Source organism: Mastigoproctus giganteus, chromosome 8, assembly GCF_048544385.1.
Source record: "Mastigoproctus giganteus isolate SK-2022 chromosome 8, ASM4854438v1, whole genome shotgun sequence".
Classification (NCBI taxonomy): Eukaryota; Metazoa; Arthropoda; class Arachnida; order Uropygi; family Thelyphonidae; genus Mastigoproctus; species Mastigoproctus giganteus.
This window is the reverse complement of record NC_143582.1, coordinates 167,952,090-167,980,077: the sequence shown is the minus strand read 5'-3', so window position 1 is coordinate 167,980,077 and position 27,988 is coordinate 167,952,090. Positions and strand designations below refer to the sequence as shown.

General features: G+C 38.0%; 1 protein-coding gene across 4 annotated transcripts in view; it reads right to left on the bottom strand.

Annotated features, from left to right (window-relative positions):
- The window catches only part of LOC150081995 (serine/threonine-protein kinase DCLK1-like), a 345,782-nt gene that overhangs the window by 143,569 nt on the left and 174,225 nt on the right, over positions 1 to 27,988 (bottom strand). For all 4 annotated transcript variants that reach the window (XR_016547298.1, XM_090379891.1, XM_090379889.1 and 1 more), the window contains 2 exons: positions 19,144 to 19,263; positions 8,401 to 8,547 (listed from right to left, as the gene is read on the bottom strand). Coding sequence is in view for 3 of the 4 variants with exons in the window: in XM_090379891.1 (XP_090236017.1) it covers positions 8,401 to 8,547; positions 19,144 to 19,263 (267 nt within the window). In the remaining variant the exon portion in view is untranslated. The remainder of the gene's footprint in view (positions 1 to 8,400; positions 8,548 to 19,143; positions 19,264 to 27,988) is intronic.

Below are 27,988 nucleotides of genomic sequence, written 5' to 3'. Positions count from 1 at the left end.
CACCAAATACGGAGAATGTGGAAAGATCAGTGAATGACCACCGCATATCTCCGGAGCAATATGGCCTTAGTTGCTAATGCTCCTAAAAACCAAATAACAACAACGACAGTATGCTGCTGCAAGGGGATCAAAAGATTGGGCAGATGGACTGAGAATTGGCATTGACAAATACAAAGTGCTGCATATGGGTAGCAGTAACCCCAGAGAACTGTACCAACTCTGTGGTATTACACTCAGGTTAGTGGAGAATGAAAAAGACCTGAGGGTAATTGTGCATCCATATATGAAATTGTTACCAATGCAGACAGGCTACCAGAGAAGGTCATGAAGTCTTGTCAATGATATACAGGAATTTTGCTAGCCAGGATAAGAATGTAATTATCCTTTTGTATAAGGCAATGGTCAAGAGACATCTTGAGTAACTGTGTACAGGTCTGGAAGGCTCATTTTAGGAAGGATGTAAAGTTGCTAGAATGAGTACAGAGAAGGGCAATGAGATTGGTGAGGGGTGCTCTTACCAAGTTTTTTGTTTGTTATTTGGTTTTTAGGAGCATTAGCAACTAAGGCCATATTGCTCCAGGATATGCGGTGGTCATTCCCAGACCTTTCCGCATCCTGTTTTTGGTGGTGACGGGCTCAAACCCCAGTCTAATCAAGAAGCATGTGCTACACTGCTGCTCCTTCCCACCTGGCTCTTACCAAGAAAGGCTTAAGTTGTGCAAATTTCAGCATCTGGAGACTAGGCACCTGCGAGGTGATCTGAATAAGGTGTATAAGGCTCAATTGCTGATGGGATTCTTCTTTTTTTTTGCTCCTCAATTATGAATCTGAGGAGGCATCAACATTATTTAAACAAAACAGTTGTAGAATAGATGTGTGGAAATTTGCCTTCAGTCACAGAGTAGTTGATTGCTGGAACAAAACTTCCATCTGTCGTTGTGGAAGTTGATGACTTAAATGTGTTCAAGGAAGAATTGGACAAACGTTTAGAAGGAATGGATGGGTGAAATGGGAAGAATTTTTTTTTTTTTTTTTTTATGATGCGGCATAAGCTTGCTTTTTGACATCATATGTGTGTATAAATGCTAATACTAATGTGCACATGGGGAAGCAGACTTTTGGGCATTGCGCAAGAGATGCCCAAGGACGTGTATAAACAATATCTGAATAAGCATAATCCTCCAGTTTTTGTGAATTAAAAATTAATTGGGTGACCAAGTAACCAATCAATTAGAGTCGTATAGATGGCAGTGTGATTTAATAAAAGCAACAACTGATTATGGACGAGTTTTCCCTAACAAGCAGTTAGCGAGTTTTCCCTAGAATCATGTGTATGGAGCTATTATGATATGTATGGAGCTATTTCCATGAGCATAAAGAGATAGTGCATTCAAGACATTATCAGGAAAGAGATATATAACAAGGTGATGTCGATCAACAAGGTTCAATTTTTTGGTCCCTTTTGTTGGAATTATGTACTGGATGAACTCTTCAATACATCTGAGAAATAATTCATTTTAAGTAGCATATGCTGATGACCTTTTGGTTGCTAATGGGGACTCATTAATGATTACAAATAGAGAACAAGGCAAGTGAGGTCTTAGGTGAGATTTTGCAATGGGCTGGTTCCCATAAGTTGCAATTTTACATAAGTTGAAAGCAATGCTACTTTTTTTTTTCTTTTTTTATGTGAACCCCAAACACGAGAGGTATTAGAACCTATAGTACTTAGTACCGTGCTTGGGTTGGAGGTTCAGAAGATGAAAGAAGATATTTGTTGACATGGGACATGAACTTCTGTAGATTGTAATTTTCAGGAAATAAGTATGAAGGAAGGTTGTTCCAGAAAACGACAGTTGAACGAATAAATGACGAAGATGAAAAGTTGGTTCTGTGGGTTTGAAGTTGGACAGTAAATGGATGTTGGCTGGTGGCGGCATGTGTTCGGACTGTTTTGAAAGAGAGAGAGGGAATTATAGAAGCCAATTCAGAAGAACAGTGCCCATGGAAATATCTGTAGAAGAGGCATGCAGCAGAAACAGTACATCTATGAGAAAGCAAGTGAACAGACTCTGTTAGAGATGAATCATTAATTAACCTAACTGCCCTCCTCTGAATGGAATCAAGAAGCCTGAGAGAGGTTTTGGGTGCACCACCCCAGATGTGGGAACAATATTACATGGCAGAGCGGATTTGCGATTTATACAGAGTGAACAGCTGTTTGGAAGAAAAGTAATGCCGAGAGCGAAAGAGAAAACCAAGTTTTTTTGATGCAGAGCAAGCAATATTTGTAATGTGCTTGTGCCAAGAGAGATTAGAAGTCAAGGTAATCTCCAAAAGAGATATATCATTTTGCCTAGAAATCGGAGTGTCACTAAAGATAAGCATAGGAGCAGAAGAATCCTTTTTGCAAGATATAAGACAAGACTGAGTTTTAGAAGGGTTGAAATCAACTAAGTTTTCTTTTCCCGACTGGAGAATTACCTGAAAATCGGCATTTAAGGAATTGGTAGCAGATTTTCGAGAAATTTAAGCTGATTGAGCAGGACAAGGTTTCTCAAAATGGAAAGTTGATTGCAATGTGCTATCATCGGCAAAATTATGGATAGGATTTCCAGTCAATGGAAGAAGGTCATTGATATACAAGAGGAAAAGAGTGGGGGAATAACTGAACCTTGGGGGACACCGGCATTAGTGGAGAAGTTAGAAGACAAAGAGCCATCTACCATCACCCTCAGTGAGCGATCAGAGAGAAAATTGGATAACCAATTACTAAAAACAGTTGGCAAACCATAAGATGGAAGCTTGTTTAGAAGACCTTTATGCCAAACATGATCAAAAGCCTTTGAGATGTCAAGAGCAACTACTTGTGTTTCACCGAACCTTTCCATTGAATTAGTCCATAAATGGGTAACATAAGCCAGAATATCACCAGTGGATCGACACTGACGGAATCCATACTGGCGATCATTGATCAGACGGAAGATTTCTAGGTAGTTTAAGGGTTGGCGGTTAATTGATTTCTCCATTACTTTAGAAAGAGTAGAAGTAATTGCAATGGAACGATAACTGGATGGGAGGGATTTGTCACCATTTTTAGGAACTGGCTGGATATGAGCAAATTTCCAAGCAGAAGGAAAAACACCTTTGGAATAAGAAAGTGAAAAAAGGCGGCAAAGAATAGGAGTAAGTTCAAAAGCACAGGTTTTGAGAACAAGTGGAGAAATACCATCAGGATCTGGAGCTTTCTTAGCATCAAGATTCATCAAAATCCTTTTGACGAAAGACCACATGAGGCATAGAATGGAGCGTGTTGGGAATGGTGGGAGGTGTTTTACCAAGATCATTAATACATGATCTGGAAGAAAAATGGGATGCTAGCAGGTCAGCTTTATCCTTGGCTGAAGTGATAACATAACCATCTGTCTGGACAACAGTGGGAGCAGAGATGGGCAAAAGTTGTGGTCAATAGCTTTGGCAAGAGACCAGAATGCTCGGCTACCATTAGGGCAAGAAGCAAGTTTTCTACTCTTAGCCTGTTCAAATTCTAGTTTGGACTGATTAATAACTGCTTTACAATTGTTGCGAGCTTTGGTGTAGGCAGAAAATGAAACTGAAGAATTGGAAACAAGCCAATTACGATATGCAACATTGTTCTCTTGAACAGCCTTAGCACATTTATTGGAAAACCAAGGTTTAGATAAAGGACGAGATTTTAAAGTGGAGTGTGGGATAAAGGATTCCAATTCCTGCAAGAATAATTTCAATGACACGATCTGAGCAAACATTGACATCAGAAGTTTTGAAACAGTAATCCGACCAAGGAAAAGAAGAAAAGAAGTCTCGCAGGTCATCCCATTTTGCATTCTTGTAATGCCAAACAACAAGAGGTTGGGAATAGCCATGAGATAAAGGTTCCATTGGAGAAGAGACAATCACCAAGTTATGATCTGAAGTGCCTAAAGGACCTCTCACTTCAACCGTGTACTTAGATGGGTTGTTTGTGAGAAAAAGATCAAGCGTATTGGCTGTATGATTAGGATTGTCCGGTATTCTTGTAGGTAAATGAACAATCTGTGCTAGGTCATTAGTAATTACAAAAGCCTCAGCATCTCGACCTGCTGGGTCCGTGTGACTAGAAAACGGAAACCAGCTGGAGTTGTGAACATTAAAATCACCAAGGAAAATTACCTCACTGTTAGGAAAGTTGGACTGGAGAAAGTCAAGTTGCAAAGAGAGGAAGTCAAAGAGCTCCAAGTGATTAGTGGAGTTGGGAGAACGGTAGAGACAACAGATGAATTTGACACAATGAGGTAGAGAGATTTTAAGCCAGAGAAGATCAAAGAGAGGAGATTCCAAATTGCCAAGTCTCTGACAGGGAATATCAGAACGGATATATACACAAGTACCACCTTTGAGGCGAAAGGAATCATACAGCAAATAATTTGGGCATCTGAGATGAGCAGAAGTTGAATCAACCTATAACTGAGGTTCTGTGAAAAAAAGTACATGGGGTTTAGCAGACTGCAAGTGGAAATGGACATTGTTGGGATTAGAATTGAGACCACGTATATTTGTGAAATGAATTAGGAAGTCCTTGGGAGGTTTAGATCTTTTCGCAGATAAGCTTGCTCTATTAGTTTGACAATTCATGGTGTATTCAATAGTAAGAAAAAGTGGGTGGGACAAATTTTTGGATATGGTGTACACGTGGTAAGAATATGCCCAGATCCTTGACATAACGTGGCCTCGACAATGCTCCCCGCATACACACTACTCAGACTCCCTCCAGTCACTATCTGGCAGAGTAGAGGTAGCAAGATTATACACTAGCTGATCCAGAAGCCTCCTAGAGAGTTACCAACAGGTTCGGTCCAGTGTACTAACTAGCGGCCGGCCTGTGAACACCGTTTTAGAGCTGTACCCTCGAAATGTAAGGAATATTGGATCTCGCCACGACATTCATCATAACCTCAAAACTCATCAATCATACTGCATGATGAAAAAGATAGGGAAGGGTTGACCGGAACTTAGCTCTAGAGACTAAACATGGGTTCCGCCACTTCAAGCCTCCAATAAGCAAAGTGGTTGACCGGAACTTAGCTCTAGAGACTAAACATGGGTTCCGCCACTTCAAGCCTCCAATAAGCAAAGTGGTGGTATTTCACTGGTTGATGCGAGTCATCTACCACCTAGTACTGCCTGGTAACATAGAGGGGCGGCGTTCCTCCGTGTGGTGTGGGCGCCACACCTCTACCCTTGCTTACGTTGGTTCACACCTGGGTGGTCACCCACCATGTACTTGTGCAAAGAGGTTATACCCAGGATTACTAACAGTCCCACCATCGTGAAGGTGCAAGCAGAGGATTTGGCTGTCACAGACTGTCCGGACTTCGCCGAAATTGGGTCCAGTTGACTTGAGTGTCACCCGAATATCAGTTCCATCAGCGTTTTAGACTCCCAGGTAGCAAGTACAGCTTGTCTGGCATATCTGAGAGAATATCTGTGACAACCTCAAGGACCAACTTAAAGTTGAGCATCCATAGAAATCCTAACATTAAAAGTAAAACAGTTAACCTGAGGGATATATGCTATTTTAAGTGTTTCTTGATAAAATTACTTTCTTACCCCATGTCAAGGTTTTAAAATGAAAATGGAAGACACTGTGTTGGGGTTGTCCAGAGTAATACAGACAAAGAAGGGGATACACAGTAAATCATTGGACTTATTATATAGTCTTTGTTCATCCCAATTGATGTATGCTTGTGCTACATGGAGTTATAAGACTCACAATATCCTCTGCATTTCTGGGAGTGATTTGACCCCCAGAACTATTCAAATGATGCCCTTAAAGTGATTTTAGGAATATTCCAATAGATTTAGTAATTATTCAGAGAGTTTTGGAGCATGCCACAAAATTAAATAATTACACAGAAGTGCCTTGTCCAAGTATATGAATGCTTGTGTATGGAAAAGATAAAGTTAAGCAGGAGAGGAAAATATTTGGAAAAGAAATACAGTAAACTTTTTAAAATCCTACGCCCTCAAGGATTGAGATTTTAAAATCTGGATTTGAGAGAGACGTAAGTAGTGTCTAAGCAGTTTTAGAGGAACATGTTTCAGTAAATATTATTTAAAAATAACTAAATGCACAAGGCATAACGTTAAGAGAAAGAATTTAATATCTATATAATATCGGTGTGGATAAGATGCACCACAGATAATTCTTAACTGCAATAGTAGTGTGGGGAGGCATCATTTGCTCTGTATCTCATATTGTGCTCTTCCTTCACGAGTTGCCATGGTATTGCACTACCTCAAATAAGTGCCACTTCACTAATAGAGAAGACTATTGTTACTTATTCTCAGTGAGTACCACAACCCAGACAGCACCATTTCAAAGCTATTAGCCTATCATCGGTGGGTGGGCAGGTACCCTGGTATTGCAGACACGACAACCCAATTGTAAAGATAATCACACAATATGAGAGATGCCAAATGGTTTACATGATAATATTTAAAAATAACTAAATTATTTCAGTTATTTTTAAATATTATCATGTAAACAGATTAAAAACAGATTAAATAATAAGATAGTCCCACCACCACCCTAAAGAAAAATGTCACTTTTTTTTTTTTTTTTCCATGGATTCTTAAAGATGGGTGTGATCATTGATCGGAGTAACAAATTGCTGTCTTAACGTTACAATAAAATATTGATCTTACTCTCTCTCTCTCTCTCTCTCTCTCTCTCTCTCTCTCTCTGATGGATTTTTGGCACTGATGGATTTTTACTGAGTTCACCTCCAGGTTTATGCAGCAGGTTGGCAAAATAAGAGCTTAGTTTTAACTGAGTTTAAATGGAAGTAAGATGTACCATTCAAGTATCCAGTTTTAAATATTAGCTGGCAGATTTGGTGTACAAAAGGTAATTATGATGTTACACAAACTAGTTTACCATCTTTCCTAATCATTCTTCTGGTTTGTAGATTTTCTGGTCATTTACCTCTCCCATTTATTCCTCCAACCAGCACACTGCAACAAACAGTGCTCCAGCTAAAATATATAGGTATATGGATAGCCTATGTGATAGGTGTGAAAAAAATATATTAATAAATAATAACTGCCAGATTTCCATATGCTGATTTTAATGAAATTTGGGAAATCAACAAATCTTCCTGAAAGATCTAAATATAAAATTTCGTGGAAATTTTATCCACTGAGAGTTGAGATTACATTTGGAGAGATGGACGAAATAAGAAATAACAACTGCCTCATTTCTGTTAGTCTCTTTTATTGAAATTTGGGATGGTGCTACAAATCATTTGAAAAGACCCAAATATAAAATTTCATGAAAATCAATCCACTGGAAGTTGAGTTATAATATAAAAACAGATGAACAATGGTGAAGACAATAGGCGCATTGTGAATATGCTAATGCACCTAAAAACCAGTACTATAATTTGTTTCAATTTTTTTTTGATATATCCGAATGTTATGTTCTTTATTGGTATCAACTAATAAATGTATTAGAAGGACTGCTTTTATCCTGAGTTAACTCAGTCTATTCCGGTTTCACTGCTATTACTGTGACATGCATTTAAATGTCTTTAACAGTGATGTAATCTATAACAAAACAAAACAAAAAATATTGCTTTTTTTGCACTTTCTCTGGACACCAACCTATCATTTTAACTGGAGAGAGAGAGTGTGTGTGTGTGTGTGTGTGTGTGTGTGTGTGTGTGTGTGTGTGTGTGTGTGTGTGTGTGTGTGTTTAATTTTTGTAGAATCCTCAGCTTTTTTTTTTTTTTTTTTAAAACCAGAGTGATGATGGTTACCAAGCAAAAACAAATTACGAAGTTGTAATTTGTTTTTGATAATATTCAAAAACAAGGTTATTATGTTGTTTATTTTCTGTGTTCCATTATGCTACTTGATATGTAAATTATTAAATGATCAGTAAAATTTATGAAAAGTAGGAAGACTTTCATCCCCTTGTGTTTCTTTGTAACCATCAAATCAGGACTTTTTGTTTAATGATGTACGGGCTTAGTGTTCACAGCAAAACAAACTTCCTTTTACCAAGAGTTGCCAAATCTTAAACTTTAAATATTACTTTTAAAAAAATTCTAAAATGCTAATCTGTTGTTTATTTAAAATTCAAGATGCTGATAACTGAGCCTATTTCAGAACTAATGGTTCCCTCATCAGATAGTAGGTGGGGATGTGTGGTGTGTAAATAAGAAAATCTCACTACTTTTCAAAAAGCCAACACAGCATTAACTATTTCATAATTCTGCAGTAAAACTGTGCTTAACAATATAAAATGCTTAAAAGAAAGCACAACAAAGAAGAAAATAAATAATTCTCTGCTGATTGGAAATATGTTGCTAGACTTACCAGTAGATTTTCAGGCTTGATATCTCTGTGAACAATATTAAGGGAATGCAGGTAACACAATGCACTGACCAGGTTATGGACCATACCGCTGGCATCTCTTTCGGTATATTTAGTAGCAGAAGCTATCGAATCAAACAGATCACCACCCTGAGAGAGAAAAGTTCTAAAAAGTTGTTTCTAAAAATCCAGTTTCCTTTTAATTCAAATTTATGCTTTATATAAACTTTCAAGAATTATAGACATAATTCTATTTATAAATAGTCTGCTAACTGCAGTTACAGATTAATTGATGATAAATTGATGATGAGACCAGTGAGTTTTGAAACATTTCATGGTGTTGGAGGTTGTATAAAATGAGATAGAGTAGTTAATTCCTCCCTAATTTGGAGGCTTTCAAGAGGATAAAGGTCAAGCATATAAAACAAAGTTTAGTTTTCATTGGAATCTGTATTAGAATAAAAATCTTATTGCAGTCCGTGTGCTTTAAATTAAAATAAACTTAATTAATCATCTGATAAATATTAGGTAATATTTTATTTATAATAATTGCTATGGATACAATGTTAAATTTTATGTACATATACGTATTAATAAAAAAAAAAATTTTATATAAATTTTTCTAACATGTGGAACAAATCTTGTACTTAAATATTTGAAGCAAATTTTGTAGATGGTCATTTGTTAACTGAGATCAAAAGTTGTTCTTAAGATGGTTCATTTTTGAAAATATTCATTCACATATACAGGGTGATTCAGGAGGAATAGTAAATATTTTGGGAGGTTATAGTATCGATTATTCTGAGTAAAAAATTTCATATAAAACATGTCCAATTCTCAATGGATATGGAGATACAGCTGTTTGAAACTGGCATGCACAGCTCCCTGAATCAGATGCAACCAAGAAGCAGTTATAACCTGATGCTATTTGGTGTTAGAAGTGTTGTTAGGAATTCTGCACATCTTTGCACATGCTCAATATGCCGATATGGTGTTTGTCTATGGTTTTTGTTGTGGCAGTGCCACTGCTGCTTGTAGAAAATACCCTTGATGGTTTCCTAACCGCAAAATAACAGATTCAAGAGCATTTACTAGTGTTCACACCAAACTGCGCGAGACTGTTAGTTTCTAGCACTCATATTTCTTCTGAACATGCAAATGAACAAAATGTGGATGAAATAGAACACATTCTTCAGTTGGTAGAATGTAGTTCTACTATTAGCAGATGAAGGATTTCTACGCATATCGATGTTCCACAGACAAGAGTATGGCAAACGTTACGTAAGAAGGAGTTTTATCCATTTCACATACAGTGGGTGCAACACCTTCAACCAGGAGACTACACCCAGCGACTGGAATTTTGTCAGTGGGTAAATGCTAATCGCCAATTAATTCCATTAATGCAATGAAGCTACTTTCACCTGTGAGGGTATCAACAACACCCATAACTCTCATAGGTGGTCAGATGAAAATCCACATGCCACTGTAGAAACAAATTTTCAACATCATTTCTCTGTAAACGTATATCATTGTTAATCAGTTGATTGGGACTGCTGTGTTACAAAATAATTTTACATGGCCCATTTATTTAGAATTTCTGCAGAATAAACTTCCAATACTATTGGAGGATGTTCCCTTGGCTACAAGGATTGGTGCATACTTTCAGTATGATGGAGCTCCTGCACATTATACCCATCTGGTGACAATATCTAAATCGAACTTTCCCTGAACGATGGATGGGCCACAGTGGTCCCGTTCATTGGCCTCACTCCATTAGATTTTTGTTTGTGGCAGTATACAAAGAAAAGGTGAATACAAGATACGAATTGCTCATGCACATTTTGGATACTGCTGCCCTAATAAAGGAACACCAAGACGATCTCAGAAGAACAATGTCATATTACCACAAGAGTTGAAAAGTGCATTGAGTTTGGCAGTGGGATTTTCTAACATTTATTGTGAATTGTAAAAAATTTGTCAATTTTCTGTCTTGTATCATTCAAAAAGTCAATAAATACAAACAATAAGTAATTTATTGTTCTTTAATACCTTACATAATGGCTTTGTGTGCGTCAGTTTCAAACAGCTGTATCTTCATATCCATTGAGAATTGGACACATGTTTATGTGCACTTTTTTTTATTCAGAATAATCAATACTATAACCTTCAAAAATATTTATTATTCCTCCTGAATCACCCTGTACATATTGATCCAAACATTGTACATAATTGAGAACACAGTTCATTATTTCAGGATATTTTTCATCTTGCATATATTTTCCCCAAAAAACTCTTGCAAATCACTCATTTCATTAATTTTTCCTTTCAAAGCAAAATCTTGAAAATCAGTCATTTCTAACTGCAGAACAGTTTTTATTACTTTTAAACCATTTTGCTGCCTCATTAGTCCATTCCCCATTTGGTTCAAGTGAAAGTGAACATTTGAAAAGTACTACTAATTTTTATATATTTTTTAATATCTGCAAACCTTTCATTGAATTTATGTTTTAGTTTTTCTATAAAGTTACTGTATTCATTTTTACCTAATTGAGTATTAAGTTCTTTTGTCAATAGTTCTTTCATACACAGAAAGTGCAGCATTTCATCATTTAAATCAATGGAAAATATGTTGAGTTTCTTAAGAATTGACTGAACAACTGACAGAAATAACCTTGTCCTTTCCTTGAAATTTCTGGTTTAGATTGCTCAAATGAGGAAATATTTCAGTTAAGGCGGCAATAGCATAAATTTGCATCTTATCTTCTTGAAGGAACATTAGATTATTTCTTGCTTGTGGAATTGTGAAAACAGTAAGAAATTATTTTACTTCTTTCCAAACTGACTACAGCCTTCATAAAACATCATGATTGCTAAGCTAGCATACATTATTGGGAAGAAGCATATCATCATAATTGGCTTCAAGTTCTTGAAAAAACAATTTGAATTGGCAATGTAGTAAAGCAAATATGTAGATCAAATAAAATTAATCATCTTAATCACTTTTTTGCATTATATTCTAACATTTAATAAGTTTTGAAACATTGGCGAATGATGCAAAAAACCAAGATTATACTGCATCAGAAAAAAAAAATTTAAGCAAACTTAAGCCTTACTTGGTAACAGCATCCCCTTTATTCCCCTCATCAGTTTTGTTGTACTTCTCCATACTGTTTTCTAACAACTCTACATCCTTCCTAAAATGAGGCCTCCAGACCGCTATGCAGTACTCACAGTGTGGCCTGACCACTGCCTTATACAAAGGGAAAAAAAATCACCTCCTTCTTCTTGCTAAAATTACAAAATTACTATATATCATTGACAATACCCCATGATCTGCTCTGGCAGCCTGTGTGCACTGCTCAGAAAACTTCATATCTGACTGCACAATTACCCCAGGTCTTTTTCATTTCCCACTACTCTGTGTGTAGCACATAGTTGGTACATTTCTGGGGTTACTGTTATTAACATGCAGTACTTTTCATTTTTCAATGTTAAACTTTAGTTGCCACTTAGCATTAGCAAAGGCACATGATGCAAGAAAGCAAGCTTATATAGCATAAGCCAAAAAAAAAAAAAAACCACCCTTATTTCATCCATCCACTTGCTCCAAATGTTTGTCAAGTTCTGCCTTGAATCTATTTAAGCTATCAACTTCTAAAACGACAGATGGAAGTTTCTTGATGATAAATAAACTCATATACCAACCATTAATTGAAATAGCTCTTTACTGAAACTAGAATTTACAAATAAAAATAACATTTACAATAAAATTTAATGTATATAAAATAAAACTGCTATGATACACTATATTAGGATTAAAACTGTAATAAAATCATTATAATAAAATTACCTAAAATAAACTGGATTAAAAGCGATAAAATCTGTAGCTTTCAGAAGCATCAGCTTCCTTCTTCACAACATAATATTCCCCACAACCCGGGCATTTTATCCTGTAAACAACTCCACTACTAAGGTCCTTTGCGATCGGATCTTTCACCTGGGACACAACTGTGTGCAACCTCTGCCCGGGAAGTTGCACACAGCGTGTTATGTGGGCAAAACAAAACAGTGGTTAAAAGATCGTCTGGGGGAGCATTTAAATGTATAAAAACTGCTGATTATAACAAGTCTACTGTGGCCGAGCATTATTGGGAGAGGCAGCATCAAATCTCCCCAGAGGATGCAGTTATTGTGGATCGAGCGCATTCTGGGACTGTAGTAAATGGCTCGAGAGCCTGCCAATCTGTTCATCCGACAACAATACCATGAATAGGGACAGGGGTATATGTTTGCATCCCCTATTTGAAACTATTGTCCTAAGTACAGATGAACGGTTTTGCTTTGCGCATTCCCAACTATTTCCGCTTATAGCTCTGACCATGCGCCAACGGAACCACGGGGTGAAATACAGTGAGCCTGTTATAAGGAAGTGTTGCCAGAAGATTTAATACTGTTGAGGAAGGAAGCTGATGCTTCCGAAGGCTACAGGTTTTATGGCTTTTAACCCAGTTTATTTTAGGTAATTTTATTATGATATTATTACAGTTTTAATCCTTATATAGTGTATCATAGCAGTTTTATTTTATACATTAAATTTTATTGTAAATATGTTATTTTAATTTGTAAATTCTAGTCACAGTAAAGAGCTATTTCAATTAATGGTTGGTGTATGAGTTTATTTATCATCAAGACATGAATTTACCCAACCTCAGAGGCCTTTTTCAGGAGATGGAAGTTTGTTCCAGCAATCAACCACCCACTGGCTAAAGGCAAACTTCTGCACATCTATCCTACAACCGTCTTTCCTCAATTTGAATTTATGCCCTCTCAGGTATAAATTCAAATTGAGAGGAAGAATCCCATCACCATCAAGCATACTCAAACCATTCAAGGCTTTATACACCTCAATCAGATCACCTCACAGGTGCCTAGTCTCCAGACTGTAATTTGCAAAACTTAAGCCTTTCTTCGTAAGAGCAACCCTTTGTTGCCCTTTTCTGTACTCGTTCCAGCAGATGTACATCCTTCTTAAAATGAGGCCTCCCGACCTGTATACAGTACTCAAGGTGTGGTCTGACCATTGCCTTATACAAGGAGATAATCACCTCCTTATCCCTGCTAGAAAAATTCCTGTATATCATTGACAAGCCACCATGAGCCATTCTTCACTGCACTGCTCAGAAAACATCATATCTACCTGTACAATTACCCGCAAGTCCTTTTCTTTCTCTACCACTGTCAGTGTGGTACCACAGAGTTGATACATTACTCTGGGATTACTGCTTCCCATATGTAGTACTTTACATTTGTCAATTTTAAACTTTATTTGCCACCTCTCGGCCCATCTGCTCAACTTTTCTAGATCCTGTTGCAGCAGTGTACTGTCATTAGTATCATTAACAACCCTGCCAACCTTCGTATCATCTGCTAACTTGGACATTAAGCCTGATATACCATCGTCAATATCATTTATAAATAATGAAAACAACAATGGACCCAACACTAAACCCTGAGGGACTCCACTAATAACATTAGTCCACGATGACCAGTGTCCATTGATTACCACTCTTCTCCCACTCCACCATCCCTTTATCCATAGCAGCAATTTGCCTCCAATGCCACACTGCTCTAATTTGTGCAGCAGTCTTCCATGTGCAACAGTATCAAAGGCTTTTCTAAGATCCAAATATATGATATCAAAGTTATTCTTTGCATCCAGTTCCTTTGTGACTACATCATAGTATCCAATCAAATTAGTCAGACAAGACTTCCCCTTAACAAACCCATGCTGTGTCTGAGCTATAACTGAAGTCTTGTCTAGATGATCCTGCAATGCAAATTTAACCAGTGCCTCCATTACTTTCCCTGGACAGAAGTTAAACTAACAGGTCTGTAATTACCTGTCTCCCTTTGATCCTCCTTTGTGGATTGGGGTCACATTTGCACTCCAGTCCATGGGTACCTCCCCTGAGTCCAGAAAATCTCTCATAACTATGGCTAAAGGTTTGCTTACTTCCTTTGCCGCCTCCTTTAATATAACTGGATAGATTCCATCTGCCCCAGATGCCTTTGTGTTTATCTTCAACAATTTCTCCTCCACTTTACTCTCAGTTATTACAAGATTATCTAGCTTACTGCCAGAGTTGAATACACCTCTGGCATTCCCCTCCCTGAATAACTCATGTGCGAATGTAGATGCAAAATATTCATTTAGTTTGTTAGCTACCTGAGCAGGATCATCAACAGTTGAACCATCGATATCAAGTGGACCAATCTGATTCATCCCCTTCCTTCTAGAGTTTACATAAGTAAAAGAACTCCTTGCTGTTTTCCTTTGAATCCTTTGCCAAAGATTTCTCGTAATCTGCCTTTGCCTGCCTAACCTCCTTTGTAACTTGGTTACAGACCAGTTTTTTTATCTATCGTAGGCTTCTGTCACATGTTAATTTATATGTATCCCATGCATTTTTCTTCTCTGTCACATGTCTAATTAGTTCATCTGACATCCATTTGGGCCTAAATCTTGAACAATATTTCTTTGTTGGTATGAAAAGCCTAGTAGCTTCCAAGATTAATTCTTTGAATGCTTCCCATTTTGAATTTGCTGTTGGTAACATCATCAGTTGGTTCCACCGTATAGAATTTAAATACTGTCTCAGACCACCATAGTCACCTTTACGAAAGCAAAAACTCTTCCCTTTACCCTTGATGGTAGTTACCTCTTTGAGTAAATCCCACTTCAGCACACTGTGATCACTGCTACCTAGTGGTTCCTTTATCTGCAGATTCTTGATGCATGAAAGATCATTACTGATAATCAGATCAATAGTATTACTCCCTCTAGTTGCCTCCTGAACATGCTGCTGTAGAAAACAATCATCAATAAATCCACAAAAGCCTTGCTAGTGTGTGAGTGACCAACCCACAAATTCCAGTCAATATCCAGGAAATTAAAATTTTCCCATTATAAGACACTAATTTACTGGCCCACTATTTCCTGCACAATTGCTCATTAGGCATAGAACACACATCTACTCTCATTTTTCCTTTCCCAGTGCTTATGTCACACCAAACAGACTCAACATTGCATTGTCCACAGACATCAATTGGATACACTTACTTAGATTTTGTGTTTCTTAACTAACAGCATAACCCCTCCTTCCTTCCTGTCCATCCTTTCTGTACACATTGTACTCCCCAAATTCCAGTTCCGCACTGCTTATATCTGTGTGACACCATCCCAACAAAATCTCCCTTTAATGCCTTGACTAGCACTTCAAGCTCATCGAATTTATTAACTATACTCCTGGCATTGGTGTACATGCACCTGCGTCTATTCTTACCCTAACACAGCCCATTTATTTACTTGTTCCACTATGACTGCCAGCAGTACTGGAAATTCCCATTGCCTTGCTTTCCAGGCTGCTGCTCAGCATTTCAATAGAAGTAGTGCTAGAATCACTTTTACCTCTGCCAGCGGCTACTGTTAATCTATTAGTCCATGTATCCCCCCAAAACAAGCAGTTTTCTGACCCACCTAACTCTGCCTCAAGAGCATCAGCAAATATTCTTGCACCCTTTCTATTTAAGTGTATCCCATCCCTGTAGAACTCCACTAATAACATTAGTCCATGAAGAGCACTGTCCACTGATTATCACTCTGTCTTCTCCCATTCAACCACCCTTTTCTCTATTGCAGTAACTTTCCCTTAATATCATACTGCTCCAATTTGTACAGTAGTCTTCCATGTGTAACAGTAACAAAAGCTTTCCTGAAATGCAAGTATATGATATCAAAATTATTTTTTGCATCCAGTTCCTTTGCATCCACATCATAGTATCCAATCAAACTGGTCAGACAAGACTTCCCCTTAGCAAACATGTGTCTGAATTATTACTGCAGTATTGTCTAGATGATCCTGAAGTAGTTCTTTAATCAGTGACTGCATTATTTTCCCTGGAAGTGAAGTTAAACTAGCAGGTTTGTAATTACTTGTGCACTCTTTGATCCCCATTTGTGAAGTGGGGATACAGTTACACATCTTCAGTCCGTGGGCCCTCCTCTGAGTCCAAAGATGCTCTCATAATTATGGCTAAGGGTTTGCTTACTTCCTTTGCCACCACCTTTAATATAACTGGATAGATCCAATCCACCTCAAGTGCCTTTCTTATGTTTAATTTCAACAATTTCTTCTCCATTTTGCTCTCAGTTATTACAAAATCATTTAACTCTTTGTTAGAGTTTAAAAGGCTGTCCTCCACTTCCCTATAGAATTTCTCATGTGTGAATGTAGATACGAAATACTCATTCAGTTTGTCAGCTATCTGAACAGGATCAATATGATTCATACCCTTGCTTCTAGAGTTCATAGAAGTAAATAAGTCTTTGCTGTTTTTCTTTGCTAATAGGAGGCACCATACAGAAGTAACATAGCAGTTTTCCGACCCACCTAACATTGTCCTGATAGCACAGAAAATATTCTTGCACCCTTTGTATTTAAGCATATCCCATCCCTGTAAAAGCAATCTCTCCTGTTAACAAGCACATACCACACAGAAATATTCTATCCCCACGAGTTTTGCACAATCACTGAGATTCCAAATTGACTGACAAGCCTCTAATCATATACTCCGTCCTATCGTGCATGGGCAGAATTGCAGACACTTTCAAATTTAACCCTAACTTGCAACCTTTTCTCAACATTGACCTGTACTTGTTAAGTAAGCCCATAGCTCTCCTACACTTAATGTCATTAGTGCCAATGTGTAAAACAATATCACCTTTTTGTGTGCTCAGAAGATGATATCAGCTCTACATCATCAACTTTTGCCCTAGTACACATACCCTGGTCCTATTCCAACCATCCATTTTGCACAACGTATTTCCCATTTCCCTGACAATCGAGTCACCAACAATAAGTAGCTCCTGTGGGACCAACACATTCTGCCTTGAAGATTGCTGCTGTGTTGCCTGATGCACAAGGGTGAGCTCTGGTGTTGAGCTGGGCAGCTGAGAGCTTGATGGGGCCCCATTTTAATTCCTTTGAGGGCATCTGCCCTACATCTCAGACTCTCAAAGACGCCCATCAGAATGCTGAGTTGGCACCTTATTTTTGACATTCTCTGCACATAGCACCAACACAATGACATCCTCGTTGGATAGAATATGCCCTGTTCCAGAAAGGTCTGCAACATTATACATTTTTCACATTTTTTTTAGACTGATGTGTTGGAGAATCACCCCATCGGTTCTCCCCCGAGCCACAGCATTCCCCGACTACTTTGTGCTAGTTGCTTTGCTGCTCTAGTCTGGAGCACGATTTCCATTTAAATACAATTTAATTAACAATGAAATTAAACTGATAATACCATACTAAGCTAACAGATTCCTAATAAGTGCTATATATTACACTATCCCTCATGCTATCAAGTTCGAGATATATTACACTATTTTGTATCAATCTAATTTTTGCATCAGCCAGCAGATGGTTGATGGTGGATGGATTGAATCAATTCAAGGCAGAACTAGACAGATTCTTGGTGGGTGAACTAGTTTTTTTTTTTTTTTTTTTTTTGGTTGATATAAGTTTGCTTTCTTGTGTGTAATTTGCCATTACTACTACTACACCTCATATTTCTATCAGATGGCAGTACCAGCACTTGTCTCATAACACCCAGCCTCGTTTTCCAGTTTGGCACAGTATATGTAAAATAACTGCATATGTTCCAAAATCTTTCTGAAGAGCACTGTGCCGAATAATATTCAGATGTAGTAGTTCTTTCTAGTGACTCAGACCTGGGGATCCATAACCTAAGCAGGACTGAGTAAGGTTTTATATAACACAGTAAACCCTCAATTTTATGGATTAAAAACCATAAGGTGGATGTCCATTTTTTTTTTTTAATGTCCAGTGAATTAGAAGTTCATTTCCGATTGTTTGTACCTAATATAATTTAAAATTTAAATATTTATTCCATATATGTATTTATCAGAAACACTGAATTAAAGTTAAACAATAAAAATGTTTTTATTTACCTTGACTTTATCAGTTAGTACCTAGTACATAGAAAAAGAAAATTTACTGTGACTGTAGAGTAATGTTTGGAAAAAAACTTTATTCAGATTTGGAGCTAAGAAACTTACATTGAGATACTGGTGAATCTTCAGACTCAAACTCCTTATGTCAGGCTTTCTTTTCACAAAATTTCTCACAATTTATTTTCATGCCATATTCCTCAGACTCAGTGAAATAAAAAAAAAAAAAAAAAATACACCAGAGCAACTTCTCTAACAGCTTTAATTTCTGTGTACTCAGATGCACATGCTTTCTCTTTTCACTAGTTTTCATATGGGCCAGGATGACAAACAGTAAGTGATGATATAATAAAAGAAACAGACAAACACTTTGTTAGCGAGCATAGGTCAACAACCAAATAATTACATTGTTTCTTTATCATTTGCCTGATCAAGAAACAAAAGCAGCAGAATTTAATAAAGGTAATTAATGTGACAAATTAAGTTCCTTTTGACTTAGGTAAATAAGGTTAGCATACTCCTTTGACTACAGTTCGATGGCCAGAGTAAGAAATCCTACATTTCATACCAATTGTGTGTGTGTGTGTGTGTGTGTGTGTGTGTGTGTGTGTGTGTGTGTGTGTGTGTGTGTGTGTGTGTGTGTGTGTTTTTAAATCATTTACATTAAATTCAATTACAATGACTAATAATAGCAGTGCTGAATTACTAACTTTAATCAATTCCATAACAAGATAAAGTTCATTGTCAAGATCAAATTCTTCTATCAGTTGGACAATATTGGGATGTCTGACCCTCCTTAAAATGGATACTTCACTAGCAATCATGTGTTCCTAAATATATATATAAAAAAAAAAAAACACATTACTCTAATATGCACTGAGAGAGAGAGCCAATCAAGTGCTTATATGATAGTGTGCATTTCAGTCTATTAAAAAAACAACTCACAATCTATTAACTACAATGCAACTATTTTGGAAACAAGGAAAAACACATTTGATTTGCTAACATGTAAACTTTGGTATTACGTACAGCCACTCCCCGACTTAAGTAAGGGTTGCATTCCACGGAATTCTACATAAGTCAGAACTTCCCTAAATGCTTATGCAGCACTCGCAAATTTGATTGAATTTCACTGGATCAAAAAAGAAATGTTCGACGAACATGTAAATAGAATTATTTATTCTATTTTTTTTTTTTTTTTTTTTTTTTTTTTAACTCAAGCACAGGAAAAATTACAAGAGTGTACAAAATTATAAAATTACAAAAAAAAAAAAAAGAGACAGGCATAACGTCAGCAAGTTTTACCTTTCAAGTATCATTGCCAGAATTAACTCTCCAGCTGATAAGCATGCTGCTGCAGAAGTTGAGGGCTGTGGAGATTTAGAAGAGGTTTTTTCCAACACATCACAAAATTTCTCTGCAGCTGCAAAATCAGCACTGGCAACTTCTCTGCATACTGTAATGTTTTGAAAACCAGCACGATGTTTGAACCTATTAAACCACCAGTTGCCTGCCACGAACTTGGCTTGAGGTTTGCCGTACTTATCCTTAATATCTTCATAAATACGTCTTGCTTTTCGCTTGAATGGCCATTGGACTCTGGGGCATTTACTTCTGAATCTGATTTTCCATCCATATTATAACAGCTTTGCCATCTTTGATATAGTGCCTGAACACTATTTTGTGATCGTTGTTGATCTTAAATGCATTAATCCTTTAACGTGTTCTTTATGTGCACACTGTCCCTTAAAATAGTATTCACTGTTGAAGCAGCGAGACCTAATTCAGTGCAATAGATGGCAAATTTTGTCCTGCTTTGTAATTCTTAATTAATCATCTTCAATTTCTAAATCAATTTTGTTTCGTTTCCTGGCACTGCCACCACTTGCACTTTCCTTTGGTCCCTTTCCCTTTATAAGTAAATAGGAATGAAGAGAAGATTCTGAAAATTTGTTTATATGATTCGAAGATTTCAGTGAAGGGGGAACTCATTTCACCATAATACTGTAACATAAAAAACACACACAATTTCAGTTATTGGTCGGTATTATTGCAAATGCAATAAGATTGAGTTTACCACCCACTTATAATAGATTGTGCTAACAGAAAATCCCAATAAACTGGAAGTGCAAATTGTTTTTATTGTTTTATAGTAGTGACCTCCAGAAATTTGTTTTAGAAAGATATCACAAAGGTGTTCAAAATTGATTCTTATAACAGAACATATGATAACGATGAAAGTGTAGGGCAATTTACATTATAAAAATGACCTTTTAGAGAGATAAATGGCTTAGTTATATAGCAAACATTTCAACTTCCAAGGTCTTGGAACGAATTCCCAAAAAAAAAAAAAAAAAAAAAAAAAAAAACTGTTATTAGGTTCACATTACGATATTTTCACAATACCTCCATTTATTCCTATGGGATGCAAAATATGTTTCCACGATTTTTTTTAGTTTGCACTGGCCAACAAAAACTTGCATAAAGTGAATTTCCATAAGTCGAGTATTACGTAAGCCGGGGGAGTGGCTGTATAAAAAATACGGCCCTAAACACTTTGCAATAGTCAGGTCATAAATAATAAACTGTAACCAATGATTAGATAAAACTTTCATTAAATTGAAGACAAATAAAACTCTAGAGCAATAAAAAATATAATTAAAAGAAAAACTGTCATGGAAGCCTGAGTATAGGCCATACTCAAATCAAAAACAAAACAAAACAAAAATTTTTTTGAAATCAAACATTAATACATTATCCAAGTTTCTTGCGACGACCAACTAACTGGTTAAAATAAAAATAAAATAAAAAATTATATATACATAAGATAAAAGCGTTAAAATATCACAATACAATAAAAGCGATTGTGCTACTCAGCACAATCTTGATCCCGAATGGGATATTGAAATCTTCGACTATTCACGTGATTACCACCAGCACTCGTGGCTTGAAGCACTGCACATTGCCACCAATAATAGTACTATGAATCGCACAAGGGGAGTAACACTTACACCGTATTATAGAATGTACTGTACTGCAGTGCAATGAGTGCTGGCAATCATCATATGTACGTAATTCTGCTCTACTGATACCAGACTCATGAGACATGATCATGCCCAGCTGACTTGTGCTATTGTAACCATCAATATATACTAAAGTACACCATTCACAGACTAGCTGATGAAGAGACACTTCGCTTCGAAAGCTACTATGTATTTTAACGTTTTTATTATATTATATTTTAACACTTATCTTAATAAAACAGGCCTATGTGCTCTGGATTCATAATGCGAAAATTTATTTTTATTTTTGTTACACAGAGCATTAAAAACTACGATAAATAAATTAGCTTTCGGCTGGGTGGCAGCCTTCATCAGATTAAAATACTTCGAATGGCAGTTGGAATAGAGATGCACTGCCAGGATGGTGCGTGAGGCACGTGGTTAATCGTTTGTTGATGTTTGTGGCTGTGACGTATGGTGGTGCCGTGGCCAGCGTTTGTCTATGGACAGAATTACTGCTTCTGTGATGGGGTTAAGTTGACAACCACTGTTCCTGTTCAACGAGGTATCCGAGCATTTTATATTTAACGATTCCAACCAGGTGTGCCTTAGGTAATGGTGGGACCTGTCCACAACCACGACATCGCAGTGTGGGTCGATGTCGTGGTGGGTTGTCCAGACAGGCTCGGCAATAGCTGAGTGTTCCAGATCTGCCAAGCGGATCGCCCTTTTATGTTCTGAGAGGCGTTTCTCGAGTCGACGTCCAGTCTCTCCAAAATAGCAGCTCGTGCAGTCACGGCAAGAGATGCGATAGACCAAACCACTCTGTAGAAGGGTGGGAACAGGTGTTTTTATGTTGGAAAGGAGAGAACGCAGTTTCTTGCCTGGGAGTTGGATGCACTTCATCCCATGCGATCTTAGGATTCTACCGATCTGCTGTGACAGGTTGGGGTAGTATGGGATGAATGCCCTCGTAGATGACTCGTCACTGTTGGCGTTGCTGTTGGTCGTCACGTTCTTGTAGATCACACCTGTTAAGGACGTCGATGGGGTAACCACACCTCGTAAGGTCTACTTTGACTCTGGTGATCTCTTTGCGCCTTTCATCTGCAGAGCTGGAGTGTGTCCAGGCGCGAGTGAGCAAGGTTCAGGCGGTTGAGAGGAGGTGGCCCCGTGCGTGTGCTGACTGGAAGTTGGTAAATTGGCCAGCACACATAGGCTTGCGATAAACTGTCGTCTTCAAGCATGTGTCTTCGCGCCGGACAAGTGTATCTAGGTATGGTATAGAGTTGTTCGACTCCAGCTCAATTGTGAATTTTATGAAGGGCGACAGTGAGTTGAGGTGGGTTAGGAGTCGCTGACCTGAGTCTCTAGGGATCACTACGAACACATCGTCTACATAGCGACACCAAAAGGCGATGTGATCCGGTGCATGTGTAAACGCACGTCCCTCTAACTCCTCCATCACGATGTTTGCTGTGACCGAGCTGACAGGGGAACCCATGGCTGTGCCATGTATCTGCTGGTAGATTGAGCCATTAAACATGATTGCACCCCCTGTTAAGCACAGTCTGAGGGCGGCGGAAATGTCATCAGGCGTCAGCTTAGTTCTGTCGCTAAGGGTTCCATCATTATCCAAGAGTTGTTTTGCGCAAGAGATGGCAAGTTCCACTGGGATGGAGGTGAAGAGTGATACGACATCGAACGATGCCATGACTTGATCTTGCGATGGATATAGTGCGGATCCTTTCTATGAACTCAACACTGTTGGAGATGGTGTAGGTGGTCTTGCCAACTAGAGGAGAAAGAAGTCTCGAGACAAATTTAGACAGCTCTTAAGTCGGTGATCCACAGCAGGATACAATAGGTCTTAGTGGTGTGCCTTCTTTGTGCACTTTCGGCAGGCCGTAAAACCGTGGGATCTGACACCCGGAGGTGATCACGGGTTGACTGTGTGATTTTCCCTTGCTTCAGCCAAGTGTTGATGAGGATATTCACCTCTGACTCCCATCGTTCCAAAGCCCTGTTGGGGTTGATGGTTAGGGGTTTGTAGACAGTAGTGTCTCGTAAGAGCAGTAAGGCTTTCGCCATGTAATCAGTGTGGTTCATTACAACCGTACGACGGCCTTTATCCGCCGGTAGAATGACGATGGACGAATCCCGTTTCAGTGCCTTGAGGGTAGAAATCTGTATACGGCTGAGGTTTGAAGAGACGGGACGAGCATGGTGTAGAACTGCTGCAGTCTTTAGGCGGATTGCGTTGGCTACATCTTCTGGGAGGCGTGATAAGCTTGCTTCCACACCCAAGGCGATGTTGGTGATCGGTGGGTGCTTTGGAAGAACGGCAAATGTCATGCCAAGGGTCAATAAGTTTATTTGTTCTGTAGATAACTGCTTGCTGCTTAGGTTCAATACGAAATCCGTGCAATTTGTGAGAGGGGCATTACGCTGGCGCCGAAATTGATGGGATTCATTAATCAAAGTATTGAACTTACGTTTCTGTCGGGCACAATAACGATCTGATTCTCTGACGGCCTGGCAACATAAAGTATTGATTACCTTGGTGTAAATAGGATCGGGAATCAGAGCCTTAAGGTCGGCAAGTAGGGCTGCTTTGCTCGCTGAAGCACGTTGTATGTCACGATGGAGGCAGCCGATCCATATGCGTAGAGTTCTGAAGCCGAAGTTCCGACAGGCACGTCCCATACGCTCACTAGGAAACGGTTGTTTGTAGCGAAACCCTTTCGGTATAATCCAGTTAGCTATGCATCTATGTGCAAACCTCAGGTGTTGTCTGCTACGGGCTATGAGGATAAAATCTTTCTGGAGTCTCACGACCATATCATATGTTGGTTGGCCAAGAATAGTCCGTACATAATAAAACAGGCCTACGTGCTCTGGCTGGATTCATAATGCGAAAATTTATTTTTATTACACAGAGCATTAAAAACTACGATAAATAAATTAGCTTTCGGCTGGGTGGCAGCCTTCATCAGATTAAAATACTTCGAATGGCAGTTGGAATAGAGATGCACTGCCAGGATGGTGCGTGAGGCACGTGGTTAATCGTTTGTTGATGTTTGTGGCTGTGACGTATGGTGGTGACGTGGCCAGCGTTTGTCTATGGACAGAATTACTGCTTCTGTGATGGGGTTAAGTTGACAACCACTGTTCCTGTTCAACGAGGTATCTGAGCATTTTATATTTAACGATTCCAACCAGGTGCGCCTTAGGTAATGGTGGGACCTGTCCACAACGTGACGACCAACAGCAATGCCAACAGTGACGAGTCACCCACGAGGGCATTCATTCCATACTACCCCAACCTGTCACAGCAGATCGGTAGAATCCTAAGATCGCATGGGATGAAGTGCATCCAACTCCCAGGCAAGAAACTGCGTTCTCTCCTTTCCAACATAAAAAACACCTGTCCCCACCCTTCTACAGAGTGGTTTGGTCTATCGCATCTCTTGCCGTGACTGCACGAGCTGCTACTTTGGAGAGACTGGACGTCGACTCGAGAAACGCCTCTCAGAACATAAAAGGGCGATCCGCTTGGCAGATCTGGAACACTCAGCTATTGCCGAGCATGTCTGGACAACCCACCACGACATCGACCCACACTGCGATGTCGTGGTTGTGGACAGGTCCCACCATTACCTAAGGCGCACCTGGTTGGAATCGTTAAATATAAAAATGCTCGGATACCTCGTTGAACAGGAACAGTGGTTGTCAACTTAACCCCATCACAGAAGCAGTAATTCTGTCCATAGACAAACGCTGGCCACGGCACCACCATACGTCACAGCCACAAACATCAACAAACGATTAACCACGTGCCTCACGCACCATCCTGGCAGTGCATCTCTATTCCAACTGCCATTCGAAGTATTTTAATCTGATGAAGGCTGCCACCCAGCCGAAAGCTAATTTATTTATCGTAGTTTTTAATGCTCTGTGTAACAAAAATAAAAATAAATTTTCGCACTTATCTTATTTTATTTTTTTAAACACTTATTTTTTCTTATTTTATTTCTGTTATGTATATATCATTTTTATTATTTTATTAAATTTATTTTAACCAGTTAGTTGGTCGCCGCAAGAAACTTGGGATGATATAATGCAACCTAACGCACAAGGCCCGTTTTCCAACACATCAATATATTTCAAACCACATTACAAAAACACCCATGTCAATAGAGACAATGGGAAGTTAAATAAAATGAAATAAAATAAAGATATACCAAGAAAAAAGGGCAGATGGAAGGGATAAAAAAAGCAGTAAGGGACTAATGATAAATAAAAATGGAGAGCAACAAGTTGCCCTTTGCAGTATCCAGAGAGGCGCCTCCGTAGCCAGGTGGGAAGAGTAGTAGTGCATAGCACATGCTTCTTGATTAGACCAGGGTTCAAGCCCGTCACCACCAAATACGGAGTATGTGGAAAGGTCAGGGAATGACCACTGCATATTCCAGGAGCAATATGGCCTTAGTTGCTAATGCTCCTAAAAAAAAAAATAATAATAATTAGTATTAGTAATGGCCGCATGGTGCAAGAAAGCCTATGGCTTATGCTGCACCAGCCAAAAAAACGAATAAAACAATGATAAAAAAAAATAAAATAAATAAATAAATAATAACAGAAAAGGAAATTAAACCTATCATTCTATGCGCTTCCCTCACCCGAAGATACTATCCAGATGACCTTTGAATTTTATCAAACTGTCAGCCTCTACCACCCATGCAGGTAACGTATTCCAGTAATTTATAACTTGCTGGCTAAAATAAAACTTCTTGCAGTCCAATCTAAACATTTCCCCCCGTAACTTGAATTTAATGTCCCCTAGTTCTAGCATCATTTATAATCTTGAAAATTTCGTCCTCATTCATTTTACTGATGCCTCTCAGAGCCTTAAACACCTCAATCAAATCTCCTCTAAGGTGTTTAGTTTCCAAACTCTGCAACCCACATAGTCAAAGTCTTTCTTCATAGGGACGCCCTTTTTGCCGATCTCACCAGGCGAGTTACCCGTCTTTGCACCCTTTCAAGAAGCTCGATATCTTTCTTTAGGTGTGGTCACCATACTTGAACACAGTATTCCAAGTGTGGTCTAACAAAAGCCTTATATAATGGGATTATTACGTCCCTATCTCTATTTGCAAAAGTTCGATAGATCATCGATACGACAACATGGGCCTTCCTTGCAACCGGTTTACAATGCTCAGAGAATTTCATGTCTGACCGTATTGTAACACCCAAATCCCTTTCCTCCAGTACTGGGTTTAGTTGAACTCCACCAAGTGAATAAGTTATTTTAGGATTACTGTTGTAAGGTATTACAACAAGGTTTAATACCTTACACTTTGTTGGATTAAAGCATAGCTGCCATTTTTCTGACCATTCCTGAAGTCTATCTAGGTCTCTCTGAAGAAGCTCAGCTTGACAGTGTTCATTAACTACTCTACCAATTTTATATAATAATAGTATCCAGAGACAGCTCAAAGATTTCCAGCTCCCAGTGCCAAATTTTTTGTCAAATTCATAAGCTGAAAAGACTTATCAATTAAAAAACAAAATAAATTTTATATCATTTTATTATTTCATTTCATCAAAATCTCAAAATAAAAATAATTCATTAATGTAAATTTCAAAAAAAAAAAAAAAAAAAAAAAGTAGCATTAATCATTACACATTTCTTAAATTTTATGCCTTCAACTAACTTTTCAGGCATTAATAGCTGCCAAATCTTTGCATCATTTCATACATGAAATAGTGACATGACATTCAACTGATATGGTTGCCACCCCCATCGAACCGATCTTGGATCATTCTGGAACATAGGCAAGATTTATAATTAAATTCATCTTTGAAAAAGCTCTTTTCTGCACATGAATTGAGAGATTTTCTATGCAGAATAGCTGCCTTTGAAATGATTTAACAAATATTTTAATTCTTCCTATAAGCCTCTTTTTTTCCTAACTTTTCACTTATTTCTTGTTTCTTTTATTTTGAATGATTTTTTTTTTCCTGTTATTCTTTTTATATTTGGTGTCCCTTAGATTCAGTGTCCTAAGACAATGCCACACTGCTCTGGCAGTACCTCACTCTGAGGTAATAAAGAAGGCCCCTACATGGCAAAACCAACTAAAACACTACACAAATACATAGATGACACAATGCACTATCATCATTATTTGCCAAAGATTCCTTGATTTGAAGTCTTAATATCTAATTAATCTTTACTGAAACAGAATTTCATTTGTAGCATCTGACAATGTGACAGAATGTATTAATCCAAAAGTTAAGAAATGTTTTATTACTAGGTGAATGACCAACTCACAAATTTCAGCCAGTCAGTACAAAAAATTAGTTTTCTGAAATTTCAATTAACCAAAAACTTTCACTTTTGTCTTCTACTTTTTCTCAAAGAAATCATTATATTTAACTGTGAGAAACAAAATTATTACATGAACATAATAAAATTATTACATTATATGCAGAATTACAAAGGGGCAAAGAACAGTAAATTCCATCCATGTCACCCATCCAAGCA